At 47.9% G+C, this 21,255-nt stretch overlaps 1 protein-coding gene across 2 annotated transcripts in view; it reads left to right on the forward strand.

Moving 5' to 3' along the window:
- smpd3 (sphingomyelin phosphodiesterase 3) overlaps nt 1-21,255 on the forward strand; it is a 694,292-nt gene that overhangs the window by 426,439 nt on the left and 246,598 nt on the right. For both annotated transcript variants that reach the window (XM_070896805.1, XM_070896804.1), the window contains exons 5-6: nt 16,275-16,350; nt 18,940-19,095. In XM_070896805.1, the coding sequence (XP_070752906.1) occupies nt 16,275-16,350; nt 18,940-19,095 (232 nt within the window). The remainder of the gene's footprint in view (nt 1-16,274; nt 16,351-18,939; nt 19,096-21,255) is intronic.

Consider the following 21,255-nt stretch of genomic DNA (forward strand, 5'->3'; position numbering starts at 1 on the left):
GATAGAGATGTGATGATGGCAGATTTGAAGGAGAGTGCGACAGTACCTAAGGAGAGAGAACTGTTAACTATATCAGCTAACATGGGGTTCAGGAAGGGAAGTTGGGTGGTCAGCTGTTTGGTGGGAGTAGGGTTGAGGGAGCTTGAGGTGAGTCTCATGAATAAAATGAGCTCAGAGAGGGAATGAAAGTAGAGAAAGATGTGAGTTCAGGCCTAGGGCAGAGAGACCGAGTGGGGAAACGAGGAGAAATTATTTTATGCAGGTAGTTATTATGATCTGGAATGCACTGCCCGAAAGGGTGGTGGGAGCAGATTCAATAGTACCTTTCAAAAACAAATTGTATATATACTTGAAAAGGAAAAACAAATGCAGGTCTATGGGGAAGGAGCAGGAGAGTGGGACTAATCGAATAGCTCTTTAAAAGAGGCTTGAAGGGCCGAATGGCCTCCTGTGCTGTGAGTTGATGAGTCTGAGGCTGCCCTATGTGATACTCTTCGATAATCTCCTTCATTGCTCCATACAGCCTTTGTATTGTATTGTCTGGTGTTGTATGTTGGAAATGTTGGAGATTTCAAGCATCTAATTGATATTGTTTTTATTTCCACTCCAAAATATCACACCAAACATGCAATAACTCACTAGCCACTTGGGGAATGGGTTTTCATTGAATTTATCTTTGATACCCACTGCCACATCCAGATATGGCTTACTGAGTTAATGGTGTGAGACTGAGTTATACCAATCCAAAGGGACGAGGTTAAATTCCTGCTCTTGTTAAATCAAACAGATTATAATTAGCATGCAAGAACTGTAAAGAGAAAATATCGATTACAGTTCTGAAGGAGGATCTACCTCCAAAACATTAGCCTCTTTACAGGACCTGCTATGTATTGCCACCATTTTCTATTTGCAGTTCTTTTTAATTGGTTTTAGTGACACTGGGGTAAAAGGGTGGGAGTGGGCATCACCCAGGGATCCTGCTCCTATTGCTATCCAGTGATTCTAGCTGCAAAGTTCATATGTAGCTGTTGGCATTCAGGAATGGGCTTTGCTACGAAGCCTCCTGCAGTTGAATAACTGGTCGATGCACCCTGTCTAGGTCCCCACGTGAACAATGGTCACTTTGAAGAGGTGTCAGAAAGCTGCTGGTAACCACAGCAACTGATCCCATCATCTGTCAGTGCCCTCGGGAGGAGGGGGAGAAAACTTAGGAACGCAATATAGAAAGTGGCGCTCTGCTGTTTGCCAGGTTGCTCGCTGCCAATTCCGCACAGGCAGCTATTTACATAAACTCGCATTGCGCTTCGTTCGCCCAGGACAGAGATACACCAAACGAACGTCATACCTGGGGGGGCGTGCTGTGGATATGCAGCCATTCCCTCCGCACGCCGCTCTTCCTGCGTTGCTGCCGTTATTGCCCTCTGCCTGGATTTCTGGAGATGTACATTCCCAATAGCTGGCTGATGCACGGCAAGCCTTCAGCTCCCAGCCTCCAGCTTGTGGCTCTTCTTCAAATAAATTAATTTACTGGATGTGCACAGAGGCAGCTCACTTACATCGCAGGCAGATTAGGTCCTTCAAGGAGCCGCTCAACAATCTCATTCCTTTGAGTTCTGATTAAACCAACACAATGCCCTGTCACTGGCTTACTGAATTGATCTGTTATAGAAACTGCAAAAACCATCAACAAAGAACAATTCCTCACAGAATAATAAATCTATAATGCAGTGTTATTTTATATTGATTTTCTATGAGGTTGTTTTTGGTGTGTAATTCTCATGTGTGTCATACAGTAATACCCAGAATGTTATTGGGTGCCGTGCTTGGTTCAGTTGGTAGCACTCACACCTGGGTTAAAGCCCCTTTCAAGGACTTGAGCACATAATGCAAACCCGTGATTTCTATCACCTGGAAAAACAAGGGCAGCAGGCACGTGGGGGCACCACCACCTCCAAGTTTGCCTTCAGGTCACACACCATCTTGCTGGGTCGCTGGGTCAAAATCCTGGAACTCCCTACCTAACAGCACTGTGGGAGTACTTTCACCTTCTTAGGCAGTCCCCTGGAGTCAAGGATGTCTTGCATCCATACTAAAATTACTTCTAAGGTGACTGATGAGACCAATGCGGGATCTACAGTCTCTGTCACAAGTGGGGCAGACGGTGGTTGGAGGGATGGGTGAATGGGGTGCTTGATTTTTCGTACGCTTCTTCCGCTGTTTGTACTTGGCTTCCGCGTGCTCCCGGGAGTACCTTCACCACACGGACTGCAGTGGTTCAAGAAGGCGGCTCACCACCTTCTCAAGGGCAATTAGGGATGGGCAATAAATATGCCAAATTCCTTGCCAGCGATGCCCACATCCTGCAAATGAATACATTTAAAAAAATAAAACTCCAGGCTGACACATCAGTGCAGACTGAGGAAGTGCTGCACTGTTGGTGGTGACATCCTTTAGGTAAAATGCTAAGCCAAGTCTTCAATGTGCCTGTTCCTGTGGTTCATGCAGACGTTACAAATCCTATGTCACTGTTCAAAAAAGACTTGTTCTGGTGTCCTGGCTAGCATTCCTTCCTCAAACAACAGCCCCTGAAGCGAATTAACAGTGAACCATGTGTGAAATCCTGCTTCAAAGTCATTCACTCTATAAATGCAAGTCCTGCTTCTGTATTCTCATACAATGCTGCTGTACACTTGCCAGATATACTTTGTGCTGCAATATATATATAATAATGGAGTGCTATACCCCAGTACTACACATATAATATAATAATACACTGTGTATTACTGGAGTATCATCATCATAGGCAGTCTCTCAAAATCGAGGAAGACTTGCTTCCACTCTAAAAGGGACTGTACAGTCCAATGCGGGAATTTCAGTCTCTGTCACAGGTGGGTCAGACAGTGGTTGAAGGAAAGGGTGGGTGGGGAGTCCGGTTTGCCGCATGCTCCTTCTGCTGTCTGCGTTTGGTTTCTGCATGGTCTCGGCGTCGAGACTCAAGGTGCTCAGCGCCCTCCTGGATGCTCTTCCTCCACTTATAGCGGTCTTTGGCCAGGGATTCCCAGGTGTCGGTGGGGATGTTGCACTTTATCAAGGAGGCTTTGAGGATGTCCTTGAAACGTTTCCTCTGCCCATCTGGGCATCGCTTGCCATGTAGGAGTTCTGAGTAGAGTTCTTTGGAAGTCGAGTGTCGGTCATGAAGACAATGTGGCCTGCCCAACGGAGCTGGTCAAGCGTGGTCAGTGCTTCTACACCCCAGTAATACAGTGTATTATATATCATATATATTGGGAGTATTACACTCCAGTAATACACGTATTATATATGATATATAATGGAGTTCATCAAAATCCATGGTGTGGCCTTGGACAACGTGGACCACTTTCCATACCTCGGGAGCCTACTTTCAACAAGGGCAGACATCGACAACGAGGTTGCCTCCAGTACGCCAGTGCAGCTTTCGGTCACCAGAGGAAGAGAATGTTCGAAGACCAGGAGCTTATGGTCTACAGGGCTGTAGTGATTACCCGCCCCCTTGTATGGCTCAGAGACGTGGACTGATATGTCCTTACTATACAGTATAAATGCACACGAGACCCATACTTGAGAGAAGGCCACTCTGTGACCAGTTACCTTTATTACCAAGACCTCAAGTGATGAAGGTGGGTGGAGCTTCCCCTTTTATACCTGAAAGTCCAGGTTAGGAGTGTCTCCCACAAGTTCACCCCCTTGTGGTCAATGTTCTCAAGGTGTACAACTTAGGTCAGCTTATACATGGGTTACAATGATAGTTGAATACATGACATCACCTCCCTCCAAAAGTCTTATTGGGATCACAGGTTAAGTCTCTCTGGTGGTTTACGCTCCCTTGTAGAGCGCCTGAGTTGGGGCTCCGGTTGTTGGGCGCTGGCCTGAGTGTCTTCTGTATGCGGTGCCTTAGGCCTGTCCGGACTGTCCACAGTGACTGGGCTCTCCTCCACTTGTTTCCGGTGTTCGGTCACCTGTGCTGAAGTAAACTCTACGTCGTGTTCTTCCTCTGCTTCTTTTAGTTTGATCCACGTGTTTGCGGCAGATTTGTCCATTGGTAAGTTAAACTACCAAAACCCTATTCCCCTCTTTGGCAATCACAGTGCCTGCAAGCCATTTGGGCCCTGCAGCGTAATTAAGGACAAAAACAGGGTCATTGACATCAATACATCGTGCCCTCGCATTCCTGTCATGGTAGTCACATTGTGACTGACGCCTGCTCTCAACAATTTCTTTCATAGTAGGGTGTAGAAGGGATAACCTAGTTTTGAGCGTCCTTTTCATTAGCAGCTCTGCGGGTGGAACCCCTGTGAGCGAGTGTGGTCGGGATCTATTGGCCAACAGGAGGCGTGATAAGCGGCATTGTAGGGATCCCCCTTGGATTCTGAGCATCTCCTGTTTGATTATCTGCACTACTCGTTCCGCCTGGCCGTTTGAGGCCGGCTTGAATGGTGCCGTTCTGACATGGTTGATTCCATTGCCTGCCATGAAATCCTGGAATTCAGTGCTTGTCACTGACCAAGACATCCGGTAGGTCATGGGCGGCAAACATTGCCCGTAGACTTTCTACCATGGCAGAGGATGTGCTTGAATTTAAAATAGCACACTCAATCCATTTGGAGTAGGCGTCTACTACAACCAAAAATATTTTTCCCATGCAAGGACCTGCGTAGTCCACATGGATGCGTGACCATGGCTTGGCGGGCCAGGACCAGGGGCTAAGGGAGGCTTCCCTCGGTGCGTTGCCCAGCTGAGCACACGTGTTACACCTGCGAACACAAAGTTCCAGGTCTGCATCTATCCCTGGCCACCAAACGTGTGACCTGGCAATTGCCTTCATCATAACAATGCCCGGGTGCTCATTGTGAAGTTCTCTGATAAACACCTCTCTGCCCATCTGGGGCATGACTCTCGGTTTCCCCACAGTAGGCAATCGGCCTGAATCGAGAGTTCATCCTTGCGTCTATGAAATGGTTTAAATTCCTCAGGGCATGCCCCGTACGTGGCTGCCCAGTCCTTAACTAAAGACAGGAGCGGGTCTTTATTTATCCAGACTTTAATCTGACGGGCTGTCACTGGTGAACCTTCGCTTTCGAAAGCTTCAACGGCCATGACCATCTCAGCATCATGCTCAGTTGCCCTCACAGTGGTGGCTAGAGGGAGCCTGCTGAGTGCATCGGCGCAGTTTTCAGTGCCCGGTCTGTGCCGAATTGTGTAGTCATAGGCGGCTAACGTGAGTGCCCACCTCTGTATGAGGGCCGATGCATTCGCATTTATGGCCTTGTTGTCAGCCAAAAGGGACGTTAGGGGTTTGTGATCTGTCTCGAGCTCAAATTTCCTGCCAAACAGGTACTGGTGCATTTTTTTTACTGCATATACACATGCTAGCGCTTCCTTTTCTACCATCCCATTGCCTCTTTCTGCCTGGGACAGACTTCTGGAGGCATAAGCTATCGGCTGTAACTGACCATTGGCATTCAATGCTGCAACACACACCCGACCCCATAGAACGACGCATCGCACGTTAAAACAAGTTTCTTACATGGGTCATATAACGTTAACAGTTTGTTGGAGCATAACAAATTGCGTGCTCTATCAAAAGCCCTTTCCTGGCTGTCCCCCCAGACCCAATTGCGACCTATGCATAGGAGCATGTCTAGCAGCTCTAACAGCATGCTCAATTTGGGAAGAAAGTTACCAAAATATTCAGGAGCCTCAGGAACGAATGCAGCTCCGTTGTGTTATGGGGTCTTGGTGCTCTCTGGATCGCTTCCATTTTGGACGCAGTAGGTCTGATCCCGTCTGCTGCTACCCTCCTCCCTAGGAATTCTAACTCTGCAGCTAAGAAGACGCACTTCGCCTTTTCCAGTTGCAGCCCTACCTGGTCCAGTCTGCGTAGCACCTCCTCCAGGTTGTGGAGGTGCTCTTCAGTATCGCGACCCGTGATGAGGATGTCGTCTTGAAAAACCACCATCCCTGGAATCGACTTGAGGAGGCTTTCCATATTTCACTGAAAGATCACGGCACCCGAACAAATCCTGAACAGACATCTGTTGTACTCAAACAACCCCTTGTATGTCGTAATGGTGGTCAGCTTCTTTGACTCACGCGCCAGCTCCTGGGTCATGTAACCTGAGGTCAGGTCCAATTTTGAAAAACGTTTGCCACCGGATAGCGTCGCAAAGAGATCCTCCGCTCTCCGTAGTGGGTACTGGTTTTGGAGTGACACCCGATTGATGGTGGCCTTGTAATCACCACATATCCTGACTGACCCATCCGCCTTGAGCACCGGCACGATCGGGCTCGCCCAATCACTGAATTCGACTGGCGAGATAATGCCTTCCCTCAGCAGGCGGTCAAATTCGCATTCTATATTTTCCCGCATCATGTACGGCACTGCTCTGGCCTTGTGGTGTACTGGCCTGGCGTCCGGATTTATGTGAATCGCTACCTTGGCCCCCATGAAAGTGCCGATGCAAGGTTGAAATAATGAGTCAAATTTGTCCAGGACCTGTGAGCATGATACTCGCTCCACAGAAGAAATTGTTTGACATCGCCCCATTTCCAGTTCATGACAGCAAGCCAACTCCTCCCCAGTAGTGCGGGACCGTCCCCCGGGACAATCCAGAGTAGCAATCTGTTCTCCGAATCTTTGTGGGTCACGACTACCATGGCGCTGCCTAGCACCGGAATGATCTCCTTTGTATATGTCCGTAGCTGTGCGTCAATCGGCAATAATTTTGGCCTCCTGGTCTTGGACACTCACAACCTTTCGAACTGTTTGATACTCATCAGGGACTGGCTGGCCCCCGTGTCTAGCTCCATTAATACTGGGATGCCATTGAGGAGCACTTTCATCATTATCGGTGGCGTCCTGGTATATGAACTGTGTATGTGCTCCACATGAACTCACTGAACTTCAGCTTCCAGCGATTTCCCCCAGTATTCATTTGGCCTCGTAGGGCTTACATCGGGCCTGTCCTCCTCATACATCAATCTGGCTGCAGGCTTCCTGCACATACGCACCAAGTGACCGCTGACGTTGCAGTTTCTGCAGGTATATTGCTGATACCTGCAAGCTCTAGCTGGGTGTTTGCCTCCACACCTCCAGCATGAGCTGGAGGCCCCATTGTTGGAAACAAAAGGTCCATTACCAGTCGATCGTCTCTGACTGTCTCTGTAACTGTCCTTAAGCGCACCATTAACAGGTGTCGATGGCCCCATTACTGGCCGCATTGTGCATTGCGATGACATGAATCGCCGTTCAGCTAGCCATTGTCTCTGTTGAATTCCCCCTTTAGGTTCGACTACATGCTTGGGCATGTCCAATTGCCCTTGTCTGCCTAGAGAACTATGTGCCACATTAACAGTGTTGACTCCCAGGTTGTTTGCCGCATTTGAGCCAAGATTTTTGTCATGCATCATTCTGGTCTCTTCCTCCCCTGAGATAAATCTCTGGGCTCTCAGAGCCGCCGCTTCCAAGGTCAAGTCTTTGGTCTCAATCAGTTTCCTGAAAACTCCAGCGTGCCCGATGTCCTCAATAAAAAAGTCTCGCAGCATCTCTGCTCTGCATGCATCTGGGAACTTACATAGGCTCGTCAGTCGCCGGAGATCTGCCATGAAGTCTGGAACGCTTTGCCCTTCTCGCCGCCGGTCCGTGTAAAACTGGTGTCTCGCCATGTGCATGCTGCTCACCAGTTTAAGGTGTTCCCCGATCAACTTACTGAGCTCTTTGAACGTCTTGTCCGCTGGCTTCTCTGGCGCTAGAAGGTCCTTCATCAGGGAGTACGTTCTGGATCCACAAACCATCAGGAGATGAGCCCTGCGTTTGTCGGCCGAATCCTGTCCCAACCATTCCTTAGTGACAAAACTTTGCTGTAGTCTCTCAATAAAGTCGTCCCAATCATCACCAACACAGTACCTCTCTTCTGTGCTGCTAGTCACCATGCTCGCGTGATTCAAATCTCAGTTTCTCGTCGCCAATGGTATGTCCTTACTATACAGTATAAATGCACACGAGGCCCATACTTGAGAGAAGGTCATTCTGTGACCAGTTACCTTTATTACCAAGACCAAGATGAAGGTGGGTGGAGCTTCCCCTTTTATACCTGAAAGTCCAGGTTAGGAGTGTCTCCCACAAGTTCACCCCCTTGTGGTCAGTGTTCTCAAGGTGCACAACTTATGTCAGCTTATACATGGGTTACAATGATAGTTGAATACATGACATAGACCACATACAGTCGACACCTCAAATCGCTGGAGAACTACCACCAACGATGTCTCCGCAAGATCCTGAAGAGACTGGAGTATAGAACTCCATTATATATCATATATAATACATGTGTTACTGGAGTGTAATACTCCCAATATATATGATATATAATACACAAGATATAGAATTCCAATACATATGATGAATAATATACTGTATTACTGGGGTGTAGAACTCCAATATATATGATGTATAATACACTGTGTATTACTGGAGTAAATATATTTGGACTACAATTTCCCTAGGGCTTTTTCTGATCTCCCACCATAACTTAGTAGAAGAACATCAGAAATGCGGGAGAAAGGACCATTTACATAATTTCTTTGGGGTTTCTGCTGGTTACAGCGAGAGATCAGGAGAGCCCACGCAGAAATTCTACCTCTTGATACACCATGAACCTTGTATTACTGGGGTATAATGCTCCAATATATACTGCTGTATACAGTTTAATATATATGTTATACAACATACTGTATACCGGGGTATAACACTCCGATATATGATATATAACACATTGTGTACTGGAATATATGGTCAAATCCAAAAGACGGGACCTCTGACAGTGCAGCACTCGCTCAGTACTGCACTGGAGTGTCAGCCTGGATTATGTTCTTTAATCACTCAAGTGGGACTTGAACCCACATCCTTCTGATTCAGAGGTGCGAGTGCTATCACTGAGCCACGGCTGATGCTCTACCTTCCCATTCTGTATGGCTTTCACACATTTTTTTTCTTACTGTTTTGGTTTCAATCTTTCTGCCACACCAAGAAGATCTGGGCAAGGTTGAGACTGGAGTTTGGGTTGGAAAGTTGGAGGTGGGTTGGGGGGGGGTGGCGGGTGGGGGAACAGTCTTGGAAGGAATGGTGGAAGGGCAGAATCTGGGCGCAATCATTTGTGACAAGATGCAAGAGCTGACTGGGTCCTGGCAATATTTATGAGGGAGCTGTTTGGATGGGCTGATGTCTTGTGAGTTCTTTGGGATGGGGGGCTGCGAGCACTCAAAGGTGAGTCGGGAGACCAGTGATGACTCTGCAGATTGAGGGTTTTGGAGTACTGAAGCTACTAGAATTGGGATTGTGTTTGGGGCACCGTGGAGCCTCGGAGTGTGAAGAGGACTGGGAGGTCTGAGATAGCGGAGGTGGCTTGAGTATGAGCGATGTGAGTGGGGTGGGTGGAGTGTGAAAGTAATGGGGGCAGGGGCACTGGTTCTGGGAACACTGGGGATGATGGGAATGTTGCTTCATCAAAGTACAAGTGAAGGCAAGTTTGAAAGTATGAAAGCCAGGGGCTAAAACTCCAGGGGCTGCGCAGAGTGCGGAGCAGATTTGATTTGTTCACTTTTAGGCAATTGGATATTTGATTGGCATCTAACAGGCTGTTCCTTATTTTGGCCAATCATTAGTTTTTGCCCTGTGAATGTGTGGCCTCCTGAAGCATGACACTTTCAGGTGTGACCTCTTTGAAAGATATGATACAGCAGACGCACACACACACTCATTCCAGCATCCAAACACCACATAAACACACACACACAAAGAAGATGTACATACCACAAGTACACTAGTTTGCATGCACCAGACACAAGCACACAAAGACACACACACACAAAGACCCGATGTACACACCACAAGTACACAAGTTTGCATGCACCAGACACACAATCACGCACGTATGAGGACACCCGCATCCACACAGCTACACACCTGAGGAGTCACATCTACATATCAAAGATGAAAGGTGGGCAAGTAACCATTTTCTCGGTGTCGGGCTCTCTCTTCGTGCCCCTGTGTTGATTGAGACACCTGACTGTAGCTGAGTCACAGGCAGATTCCAGGTTGACCCCCACCTGCTTCTTCACAATGGGCTGCAATTAATCTCTGATTGGCAGCATTTTCTGAAATGAAAAAGAAAAGGTCACGACTTAGACTCATCTGGTAAGAATCAATTTGACATTTGGAGTTTTGTGCTTCTCTGCAGCTCATTACATTCAGAGATGGAGATGACGCATTCAGTTGCTTCTTAATGAGAAAATGGAATTAGTTGCTAGGGACTGGAATTCTGAGCTGGAATATTGTGTTTTCTGAATCTGATGAATTGCCACTTAGCTAAAGTATAAATTATAATTTCAACATTTAACCCGTCAAACAAAAGCTTTAAGATGTCTGCGAAGTATTTCAGACCTTCACAGCATTTAAAATAGTAATGTGAAATTAACCCTTTTCTAAATAAAAGAGTAATTCCAAACTATTGGACAATAATCAACCCTTATCCTGCTGAATAAACAGCAGAACAGAAAGAATTGCATTTATATAGGTGCTTATCACATCTTAAAGCACTTTCCACAATGAATTGCAGTCACTTGTTAGAGAGGCAAATGCAGCAGACATTTTGCACAGTCAGGTCCCACAAACAGCAATGAGACAGATGATTAAAATAAACACAGATGATGCTGGAAACACTCAGCAGGCCAGGCAGAATCTGTGGAGAGAGAGACAAAGTTAACGTTTCAGGTCGCTGACCTTTAATCAGATGATTAATTTGGTGCTCTTGGCTGAAGGAAGAATGTTGCCCGGAACATTTCTCCGTCGAACAGTGCTATGGGATATTTGACTTCCACCCAAGCCATCAGAACAGGTAAGAGGTCACACACGAGAGACGATAGCTCTGAAAATAGCTGATGTCCTATAGTGGGACTTGAACCCACAGGCCTAGAAATTTGATGCAGGCAGCTGGGCTGGCTGGGCACATGCCTGATCGAGAGATCCCTTGTTAATGCCACACAGCCAGCTGGACCAGACTTCCCCGGCCTACATCGAGATGCTGCAGCCTCAGGGCCCAGAGCTACTTGAGGCCGCCCACCACGGCCATCTGAAGTGTCCTCAATGGGAGCTCAACAGCCTTCCAGCTTCCAAGCTGAGTCCACTGGGGCTACACTTCGTAGGAGCACGGGGATAGGGAAAGGCACAGAAGACAGGCACCAAGGTTGGTTCTTCATTATTTCTGCTAACTATTAGACACAGATGGAATTGGGTTGTTGGATAAATTGTTTTTTGCTCTGGATTTGGTATTGGTGTTGATATTTGTAGTGAAGTGAGGGCAAGACCCATAAGGCTGGCCTGAAAGAAGGCAATTAGATGGTGGTAATAAGGACAGTGGTGATAAGGGTTGTAGGGCTGTTGGTGTATTGGGGATGGGAGGGCTGTTCACATGAAGCACTCTTGGAATGAGCTGCTCTCTGAGAGCTTTGGCGCTGAGGGGCAGCTGTGCCCGGGGTTCTGACAGATTCGTGAGCCAAGTCTGCTGGGGCTAGTGGGATAGTCCTTGCTGTTGAGTCGCAGCCTTTAACCTGATGGCCTGGCTGGAATAGAGACAACACAGCTAACTAGCGCAGAATGAATGAATCATGATTGCTGCCAGGAAACTGGGCACAGACCTATGTAATGCATGTTGAGGAAGTGCAATCCCTTTCGATTGATAAAGATGCCAAATTGCTGATGGGGAGCTTGCAAGGCAATGTGTGTGCAGTTTATGGCACCTTGAACCCAGGGGAAGCCTGCAGTATGGATGATGCCAAGTGCTCTCTCTCCTCCTGCTTCGTTCTGTCCATTGGAAAGGAGATGTAGGGGTTCCTTCTGGTGTAGAGAGCCTCTGACATCTCCCTGGTACAATGGTGCACTGCAATCTGGAAGATGTTGCTGATGCCACCTGCTGCAGCCCAGACAGACCCTGTTGCATAATGTTGAAGGCCACAGTGACCTTGACAGCCACAGGTAGTGCTGTCCATGCCCTGGTGCGAGGCTGGAGTTGTGGCTGCAGCAGGTGGCGAAGGTTCCTGAGGCAGTGCCCTCCTCCTCCCTCTTTCCCCAGCTGCTCCTACTCTCCCCTGTCTTCATGCTGCTCCCCCTCATCCTCCAGCCCCAAAGGCAGCTCTACCAGACCACCTATGACTGCAGTGAATCTGTTTTGAAAGCAGCCAAAGAGGATCCGGATCCAATATGGCAGGTGGCGCACTGCAAGCATGGGACAAGCAGCCACCCGCCATATTGGATGCTTATGTGGTCTCTTAGCGCATGTAAAATGGGTGCGGTGCCAACAAATGTCAAGGCCGCAATCTTCAGTCAGAGGTAAGAGCACTACCATCAAGCAGTTATCTAATTATAGAATAATTAACGCAAACCCTGCTGTAAAATACAATTACACAATAATTAACCCTGACCCTGCTGAATAAAAAGTAACTGTACGGTTATGCAGTAATGAACCTTTATCTTGCAGAATAAAGAGTTATACAGCGAGTTAACTTTACTCTGCTTGATTAACAAGAGAGCGGCCAATCAGCTTGTGGCTCTGCAGTGTATTCCACTCTGTTAGGAAATGATCACAGTCTCTTGTGCTACCATTTCCCACTGCTGACAAGAAACTTGATAAAATACTTACATTCGGCCCTGGGGGGGTTTGTGTCTTTATATGCATGAAATATGCAGAGGGAGGGGAAGATATGGAAGCCTGAGGCAAAGTACAGACTGTATTAAATTTTAAACAAAAATAAAGAGACCCCAAATTGTCGAGTATCGTGTTGTTCATTGTGTAACTCCAACATGTTACCGAGGAAAATTATAATTGGTTGCCGCAGTGCTAACATTGTTTTTTTGGCCCTTTAATTGCATCAGTCTTCAGTGCAAAAATTGAGAGTGCACGTCAATTTTAGCCATTGTGTCTGATAGTGTAATTTGCACTCATGGGCAGTGAACCATTAGCCCCTACATGGCTCAGGGCAAAACATACGTCGCTCCTGATTCTGCTCCCTTGATGATTGCCCTCCCACCCTACTCCCTCTCCCCTCACACCACCTGGTTCCTACAAACTTCAAGCTCTGGATGTTCCCATTATTAGAGATGAAACAGGGATTCATACTCCAAAAACTCCAATACGGAACCAAAAAATATCACCTGGGTGTGTTAAGAGGTGACGTGAGGCGATAGAGAATGTCACAAAATATAAAAACAGATAGTAAGAGTTTCTACAGGTACATAAAAAGGAAAAGTGTGGCTAAAGTAAATGTTGGTCCCCTAGAGGATGAGACTGGGGAATTAATAATGGGGAACAGGGAAATGGCAGAGACATTGAACAAATATTTTGATCGGTCTTCACGATAGACAACACTAAAAACATCCCAATAGTGGATAATCGTGGGATTATAGGGAGGGAGGAACTTAATACAATCACTATCACTAATGAAGTAGTACTCAGTAAAATAATGGGACTAAAGGCGGACAAGTCCCTTGATGGCTTACACCCTAGGGCTACAGAGACAGTGGATGCATTGGTTGTAATCTACCAAATTCCCTGGATTCTCTGCGGTCCCAGTGGATTGGAAAACCGCAAATGTAACGCCCCTATTTAAAAAAGGAAGCAGATAAAAAGCAGGAAACTATAGACCAGTTAGCCTAACATCTGTTGTTGGGAAAATTATTAAAGAAGCAGGAGTGGGACATTTGGAAAAGCATAATTCAATCAAGCAGAGTCAGCATGGTTTTATGAAAGGGAAATCATGTTTGACAAATTTGCTGGAGTTCTTTGAGGATGTAACGAGCAGGGTGGATAAGGGGGAACCAGTGGATGTGGTGTATTTGGATTTCCAGAAGACATTCGATAAGATGCCACATAAAAGGTTACTGCACAAGATAAAAGTTCACTGGATTGGGGGTAATATATTAGCATGGATAGAGGATTGGCTAACTAACAGAAAACAGAGAGTCGGGATAAATGGGTCATTTTCCGGTTGGCAAACAGTGACTAGTGGGGTGCCCGCAGGGATCGGTTCTGGGTCCTCAACTATGTACAATCTATATTAATGATTTGGATGAAGGGATTGAGTGTAATGTAGCCAAGTTTGCTGATGATACAAAGATGGGTGGGAAAGCAAATTGTGAGGAGGACACAAAAAATCTGCAAAGGGATATAGACAGGTTAAGTGAGTGGGCAAAAATTTGGCAGATGGAGCACAATGTGAGAAACTGTGAGGTTTTCCACTTTGGCAGAAAAAAATATAAAAGCAAATTATAATTTAAATAGAGAAAAATTGCAAAATGCTGCAGTACAGAGGGACCTGGGGGTCCTTGTGCACGAAACACAAAAAGTGAGGATGCAGGAACAGCAAGTAATCAGGAAGGCAAATGGAATATTGGCCTTTATTGCAAGGGGGATAGAGTATAAAAGCAGAGAAGTCCTGCTACAACTGTACAGGGTATTGGTGAGGCCACACCTAGAGTACTGCGTACAGTTTTGGTCTCCATATTTAAGGAAGGCTATATTTGCATTGGAGGCTGGTCAGAGAAGGTTGGGCGATACACATTGGAGTTCAGAAGAATGAGAGGTGAAATATATAAGATAATGAGGAGGCTCGACAAGGTGGATGCAGAGAGGATATTTCCACTCATAGGGGAAACTAAAACTAGGGGACATAGTCTCAGAATAAGGGGCCGCCAATTTAAAACTGAGATGAGGAGGAATTTCTTCTCTCAGAGGGTTGTAAATCTATGGAATTCTCTGCTCCAGAGAGCTGTGAAGGCTGGATCATTGAATATATTTAAGGCGGAGATAGACAGATTTTTGAGCAATAAGGGAGTAAAGGGTTATGGGGAACAGGAGGGAAGTGCAGCTGAGTCCATGATCAGATCAGCCATGATCTTATTAAATGGTGAAGCAGGTTCAAGGGAGCAGGTGGCCTACTCCTGCTCCATTACTTATGTTCTTATGTCTAGTTTGATATTGTTATACTTGGAGTCAGTGTTTACATTAGGTCTCAGACAGGAACTGTCTAATGAGGGTGAGCAGTGTTACTTCCACTGCAGTGATTCCCGAGTGAGTTGAGAAGGTTCTGGCCCAATTATGTTTTATCTTGCTCTTTTCAAGTATGATGTACTACCAGACATAGATAACATTGAACTGCAGTGCCCCAATCTGGAGCTTCTGATATACCATCTCATTATCATCTTGGGACTAATGTCTGTCATGGAAATATATATCATAGTGTTTTCTGCAGTTGAGTGAATGATGAGGCATCAGGTTTATGTACTGTATTAGCTATTGTGGTGGATCTAGACTAGTGAGAGAGCTGCACTTCCATTCAAAAGGCCCTGTAGTTTCAACAATGCAATTCCCCTTTGGAGAGCCCTATATCCCCAGCAGTGCAGTGCTGAACTCCCATTCAGTGAGCTTGGTTGAAGGCAGGGCAGTGGACTTCAAAGCAGCCAGCACTGTCCTCCTTTACCAGAGATGGGGAGTGTTGGGAGGGTGGGATAGTCTAGGACATGAACTCCTCCATCATGAGATGCTCCAGGAGATGTCGACAGGTTTCCGATTAGGTGGAGTTCATTAAGGCAGCATAGCTCCAGAGGAAGAGTATTGAGCTGCAACTAGGGGAACTTGTTTGAAGGTAAAGTAGCTCTCGAAGCAGGGGTTTGGACTCTCATTCCAAATCCATACTAGTTTTAACAGTGGGATTCCATAAGGATGACTGAGTTTAAGATCAGTGGATGGAGCTTCTCATGGTGGTGCAGTCTCTGAAAGAAAATCTGTAGAGACACCCATCACACCCAGAGATCGATTCCCCCTGCAATTTATAGGGGCAGCACTGTCTTCACTTTTGGAAGAGAACCTATCATAACCTATCCCTCCCATCCAATGCTTCCCCCTTTCAGGCTCAAAGGAGTTAGTGTATTGGCTGGCTTGAAGTCCATGTTGCAAGAGACATGAAATGGTAAAAGGATTGCGTCATCGCCCATTTTCATGCAGTAAAGTACTTTTAGAAGACACGAACTGATACTGGCAATCACCAACATTTTGTTCCCCATACACTAGATTATATGATCTGATGACCATCTCCCTTCGTGAATGTTTCATTAATGGTCAGGGAGCAGGTATCAGTGAGAAGCTGCTGTAAACCTCTCTAATTATCCTTCCATTGCTTCCATCAAGGTGCAAGTTGGAACCACACCTCAGGACCGAAGAATTGTGGGATATGTTTCCTGCACTCATTTGCAAGCTCTGTCAGGTAAGCATGTTCGGATCGTTTCCATTCAGTCAGGCATCTGCGAGCACTGGGCTTTCCCTCAGCTCAGTACCCCACCGCTTTTCTTCAGCTCAGGACACCACCCCTTTCCTTCAGCTCAGAGCCCCGCCCCTTTCCCTCAGCTCAATACCCCACCCCTTTCCCTCAGCTCAGGACCATGCCCCTTTTCTTCAGCTCAGGACCCCGCCCCTTTCCCTCAGCTCAGGACCCCACCCCTTTTCCTCAGCTCAGTACCCCGCCCCTTCTCCTCAGCTCAGAACCCCACCCCTTTCCCTCAGCTCAGGATCCCGCCCCTTTTCCTCAGCTCAGTACCCCACCCCTTTCCCTCAGCTCAGGACCCCGCCCCTTTTCCTCAGCTCAGGATCCCGCCCCTTTCCCTCAGCTCAGGACCCCGCCCCTTTCCCTCAGCTCAGGACCCTGCCCCTTTCCCTCAGCTCAGGACCCCACCCCCTTCCCTCAGCTCAGGACCCTGCCCCTTTACCTCAACTCAGGACCCCGCCCCTTTTCCTCAGCTCAGGACCCTACCCCTTTCCCTCAGCTCAAGACCCTGCCCCTTTTCCTTTAGTTTATTCGTTCTTCCTCTGGTGACAATCAGCGGGTTCCACCAGAGAGCAACTTCTCCCGTCTTACCGACAGCCCGCCCCTCCCCAACTCCCCGCCCCGCACTCCCCAAAACCCCCCCCGCACACCATAACCACCCCCCGTTCTCCCCAAATCCCCTGCCACCCTTCCTAACCCCCCCGCTCTCCCCAACTCCCCCCCGCACTTCCTAAATCTCGCACTGCTCTCTCCAACTCACCACCCACCCTTTCTAACTCCCCCCGCACTCCCCATTTCCCTCCCCCCCGCTCTTCCGAACTCTCCCTCCACCACACTCCCCAACTGCCCCCCCCCCCGTACTCCCCAAATCCTCCCCCAAACTCCACCCTAGACCGCTCCTCCCCATCCCAACTTCTCCCCCAAACTCCACCCTCCACCACACCTCTCTGACCCCCCCCTCGCCCTCCCCAATTTCCCCCCGCCCTCCCCAACCCACCCCCAAACTCCCACCCCCGACTGCACCTCCCACCCTGCCCCCTTCAGTCCCAACCCCCACCTTCCCCAACTCCCCCCCCCGACCTCCCCAACTCCCTCCCCCCCCGCTCTCCCCAACTCCCCCTGTCCTCCCCAACTCCCCCCAAACTCTCCCCAACTTCCCCTGTCCTCCCTAACTCCCCTCCCCAGCTCTCCCCAACCCCCCTCCCCGCCCTCCCCAACTCTCCCCCCCTCAGCTCTCCCCAACTGCCCCTGCCCTCCCCAACTCCCCTCCTTGTCCTCTCCAACTCACCCCCCCGATCCCGGCCTCTCGAACTCCACACCCCCCGCCCTCTCCAACTCCCCCTGCCCTCCCCAACACCCCCCCCGCCCTCCCCAACTCCCCCCACCCTCCCCGATTCCCCCCAACCTCTTCAACTATTCCCCCACCCTCCCCAACTCCCCCCTCCTGCCCTCCCCAATTCCTTCCCCCCACCCTCCCCAACTATTCCCCACCATCCCACACCAACTCTCTCCCTCGCCCTCTCCAACTTCCCCCCCCCCCCGGCCTCCCCAACTCCCCCTCCCCAACTCCAATTGGCCTCCCCAACTCCCCCCCCCCTCCAACTCGAACTGGCCTCCCCAACTCCCCACCTCCCGCCCTCCCCAACTCCCCCCCACCAGCCCTCCCAAATTCTCCCACCCCCGCCGCCCTCCCCAACTCCCCCCCCTCCCCCGCACTCCCAACTGCCCCCTTCCCCCACCCTCCCCAACTCCCCTGGTGTCCTATCCGGTACATACAGGACATTTGACAGGATGTGGAGTGCGCTACATGTAGGAGCAGCTTTTTCAGGATCAGGTATTTGAAGAAGCTGTCTATTGTTATTTTTATCTCTAGTATCAATTTGGCCGATTGACCTGCAGCTCTTCAGTCGTGCATCTGGGGGCTCACCTTTTCAGTAAATGCAGAAGTCAGTCTTGTCCCTGGACTATACTTCCTCACTTTATGTAAAATTTTGGATTGAATCATGTTTTATCCATACACTGAATCCTTTCACCATTCAGGGTTTAAGGGTTTGTTTTCAGTTTGTAATATTAGAAGGACTCTCCGATTGGATGAAACATGCCAGTGCTCCCGCCCAACTCATTCCTCTTCCATGACCGAGGACGTTCAAAGCCAAGCATTAACTTTGGCTAATAAATGAGTAAAGACAGCGAGGGCAAAATGGAGGTGTTGGGAGGGAACATAAGAACATAAGAAATAGGAGCAGGAGTAGGCCATTTGGCCTCTCGAGCCTGCTCCGCTATTCAATAAGATCATGGCTGATCTGATCATAGACTCAGCTCCACTTCCCTGCTCACTCCCCATAACCCTTGACTCCCTGTGTGCGACTCCCTGTGGGTTTGATGCTCCCAATACCATTGGTTAAGATACATCGCAGTGCACCTCTCAATGCTGAAGATGTCGCGTGGCTGCATGTTCATTTTCCGCTACATCAGGCACTGTATTTAATTAAGAAAATGCTGCACTGTTGTTAATATCTGCCTCTGGCGCAGGAGATGCAGCCATCCGTTGTGAGCAGATGGATCACCTGCTGGACTGGCTGGCTGAGTTCCAAAAATCTACCTCTTCATCAAGTCCTGCCAATCCAGAGGAGCTGCTGGCGTTCGACGTCCTGTGTGGGGATTTCAACTTTGACAACTGCTCCTCAGGTGAGTCCCATCCTCGGCACTGCCCGAGGAAGCAGCCATGGCGGCCTGGGGCCTTAATCTTCCCAGTGGTTGCAGCTTGCCGGTGGTATCACTGATCTGAAGCACAGCTATAGTTAAAATCAGTCAGCACTGCAGCTCCCCCAGTGCTGCCTCCACCAGATTCCGTGCACACACACAAGGCAACCTTTAATTATCGGCCGGTACATATACTGCATCCCCGCACACAAACACACACCAAGTTCAATCAACGTAACAAAAATCAGATTATCTGATCATTCTCACATTGCTCTTTGTGGGAACTTGCTGTGTGCAAATTGGCCGCCGCGTTTCCTACATTACAACAGTGACTGCACTTCAAAAGTATTTCATTGGCTGTAAAGCGCTTTGAGACGTCTGATGGTCGTGAAAGGCGCTATATAAATGCAAGTCTTTCTTTCTTCTTTCTTTCTAGGTTGCTCTTGGGATTCTGTCCTCTCAGGGCTCTCATCCTCTATGTTATCTTCCCTGATACTCGTCATCCTAAACTCCCTCCACAAATCACTCCTAAACTCCCTCCACTAATCATTCCTAAACTCCCTCCACAAATCACTGAAATTGCCTCCAAATATCACTTTTAAATGCCCAGCACTGAGCGACAGTGATTGTGCAGGCTGTATCACTGTCCTGCCCTGCACTGAGCAATGTTGAGTAGCACATGGCTGCCTAACGATAATTTATCCTATCTGAACCTGAGCTTCATTAATCTTTTCAAACATCAGGTTGTCTTCTAAAAGTAAAATCCATCTTCGCAAGTCTTAACTGGGAGTAGTTAGGAGAAAAGGAAGGAAGAACTTGTATTTATATAGTGCCTTTCACGATCTCAGGATGTTTAAAAAGCACTTTCCAGCTAATTAAGTACCTTCTTTATTGAAGTAGTTTCTTTTTAATGTAGGAAACATTGCAGCCAATTTGCGCACAGCAAGGTCCCACAGACAGCAATGAAATAAATGGCCAGATCATCTGCTTTAGGTGTTGATTGAAGGATAAATATTGGCCAGAATACCAGGAGAACTCCCCTGCTCTTCTTCCAATCGTGCCATGGCATCTTTAAGTCGACCTGAGAGGGCAGACGGGAGCTCGGTTTATTGCCTCATCCAAAAGGTGGCACCTCTCTCAGTACTGGAGTGGGGCTTGAACCCATGACTTTCTGACACTGAGGCAAGAGTGCTATCTCTGAGCCACAGCTGGTACCCTTGGCTCCCAGGAGCGGGTGATCAGCAGCTCAGCTGAGAATCCTACAGCTGAATCATTTATCCCTGCACCTGACATAAACTGGACAGATTGTAAACTGCAGCTTTTAAAGGAGGATTTAAATTCGGCAAATGTGCAAGTGAACATAAGAAATAGGAGCAGGAGTAGGCAATTTGGCCCCTCGAGCCTGCTCTGCCATTAAATAAGATCATGGCTGATCTGACCTTGGCCTCAACTCCACTTAGCTGCCTGTTCCCCATAACCCCATAAGGTTACAGTGACCCATATCTGAACATTTAATTGGCATCAGGGAAAAAAACAGTGTCTCTGCTTGTGTGTGGAACACTTTCAGTTTCTGATGTTGTCTTTTCATATTTGTTTGCCTCGGTCTCTCTGTCTCCCTCTCGGCATATTTCACTGGATTAAGTGAATGGGCAAAACTGTGGTGAATGGATTTCAATATAGGCCAATGTGAGGTCTTCCACTTTGGACTTAAAAAGGACAGATCAGAGTACTTTCTAACTGGTGAAAAGCTAGAAGCAGTGGAGGTCCAAAGAGACTTGGGACTCCATGTACATAGATCATTAAAATGTTATGGACAGGTACAAAAATTAATCAAAAAGGCTCATGGAATGCTGGCCTTTACAACAAAAGGACTAGAATACAAGGGAGCAGAAGTTATGCTGCAGCTATACAAAGCCCTGGTTAGACCACACCTGGAGTACTGTGAGCAGTTCTGGGTACCAAGCCTTAGGAAGGATATATTGGCCTTGGAGGGAGTGTAGCATAGGTTTACCAGAATAATACACGGTTAAATTATGAGGAGAAATTACACAAACTAGGGTTGTATTCCCTGGAAGTTAGAAGATTAATGGGTGATTTGATCGAAGTTTTCATTATGCTAGGGTACATAGAGAGAAACTATTTCCG

The sequence above is a fragment of the Pristiophorus japonicus genome, chromosome 13 (genome assembly GCF_044704955.1).
Source record: "Pristiophorus japonicus isolate sPriJap1 chromosome 13, sPriJap1.hap1, whole genome shotgun sequence".
NCBI classification, from domain to species: domain Eukaryota; kingdom Metazoa; phylum Chordata; class Chondrichthyes; family Pristiophoridae; genus Pristiophorus; species Pristiophorus japonicus.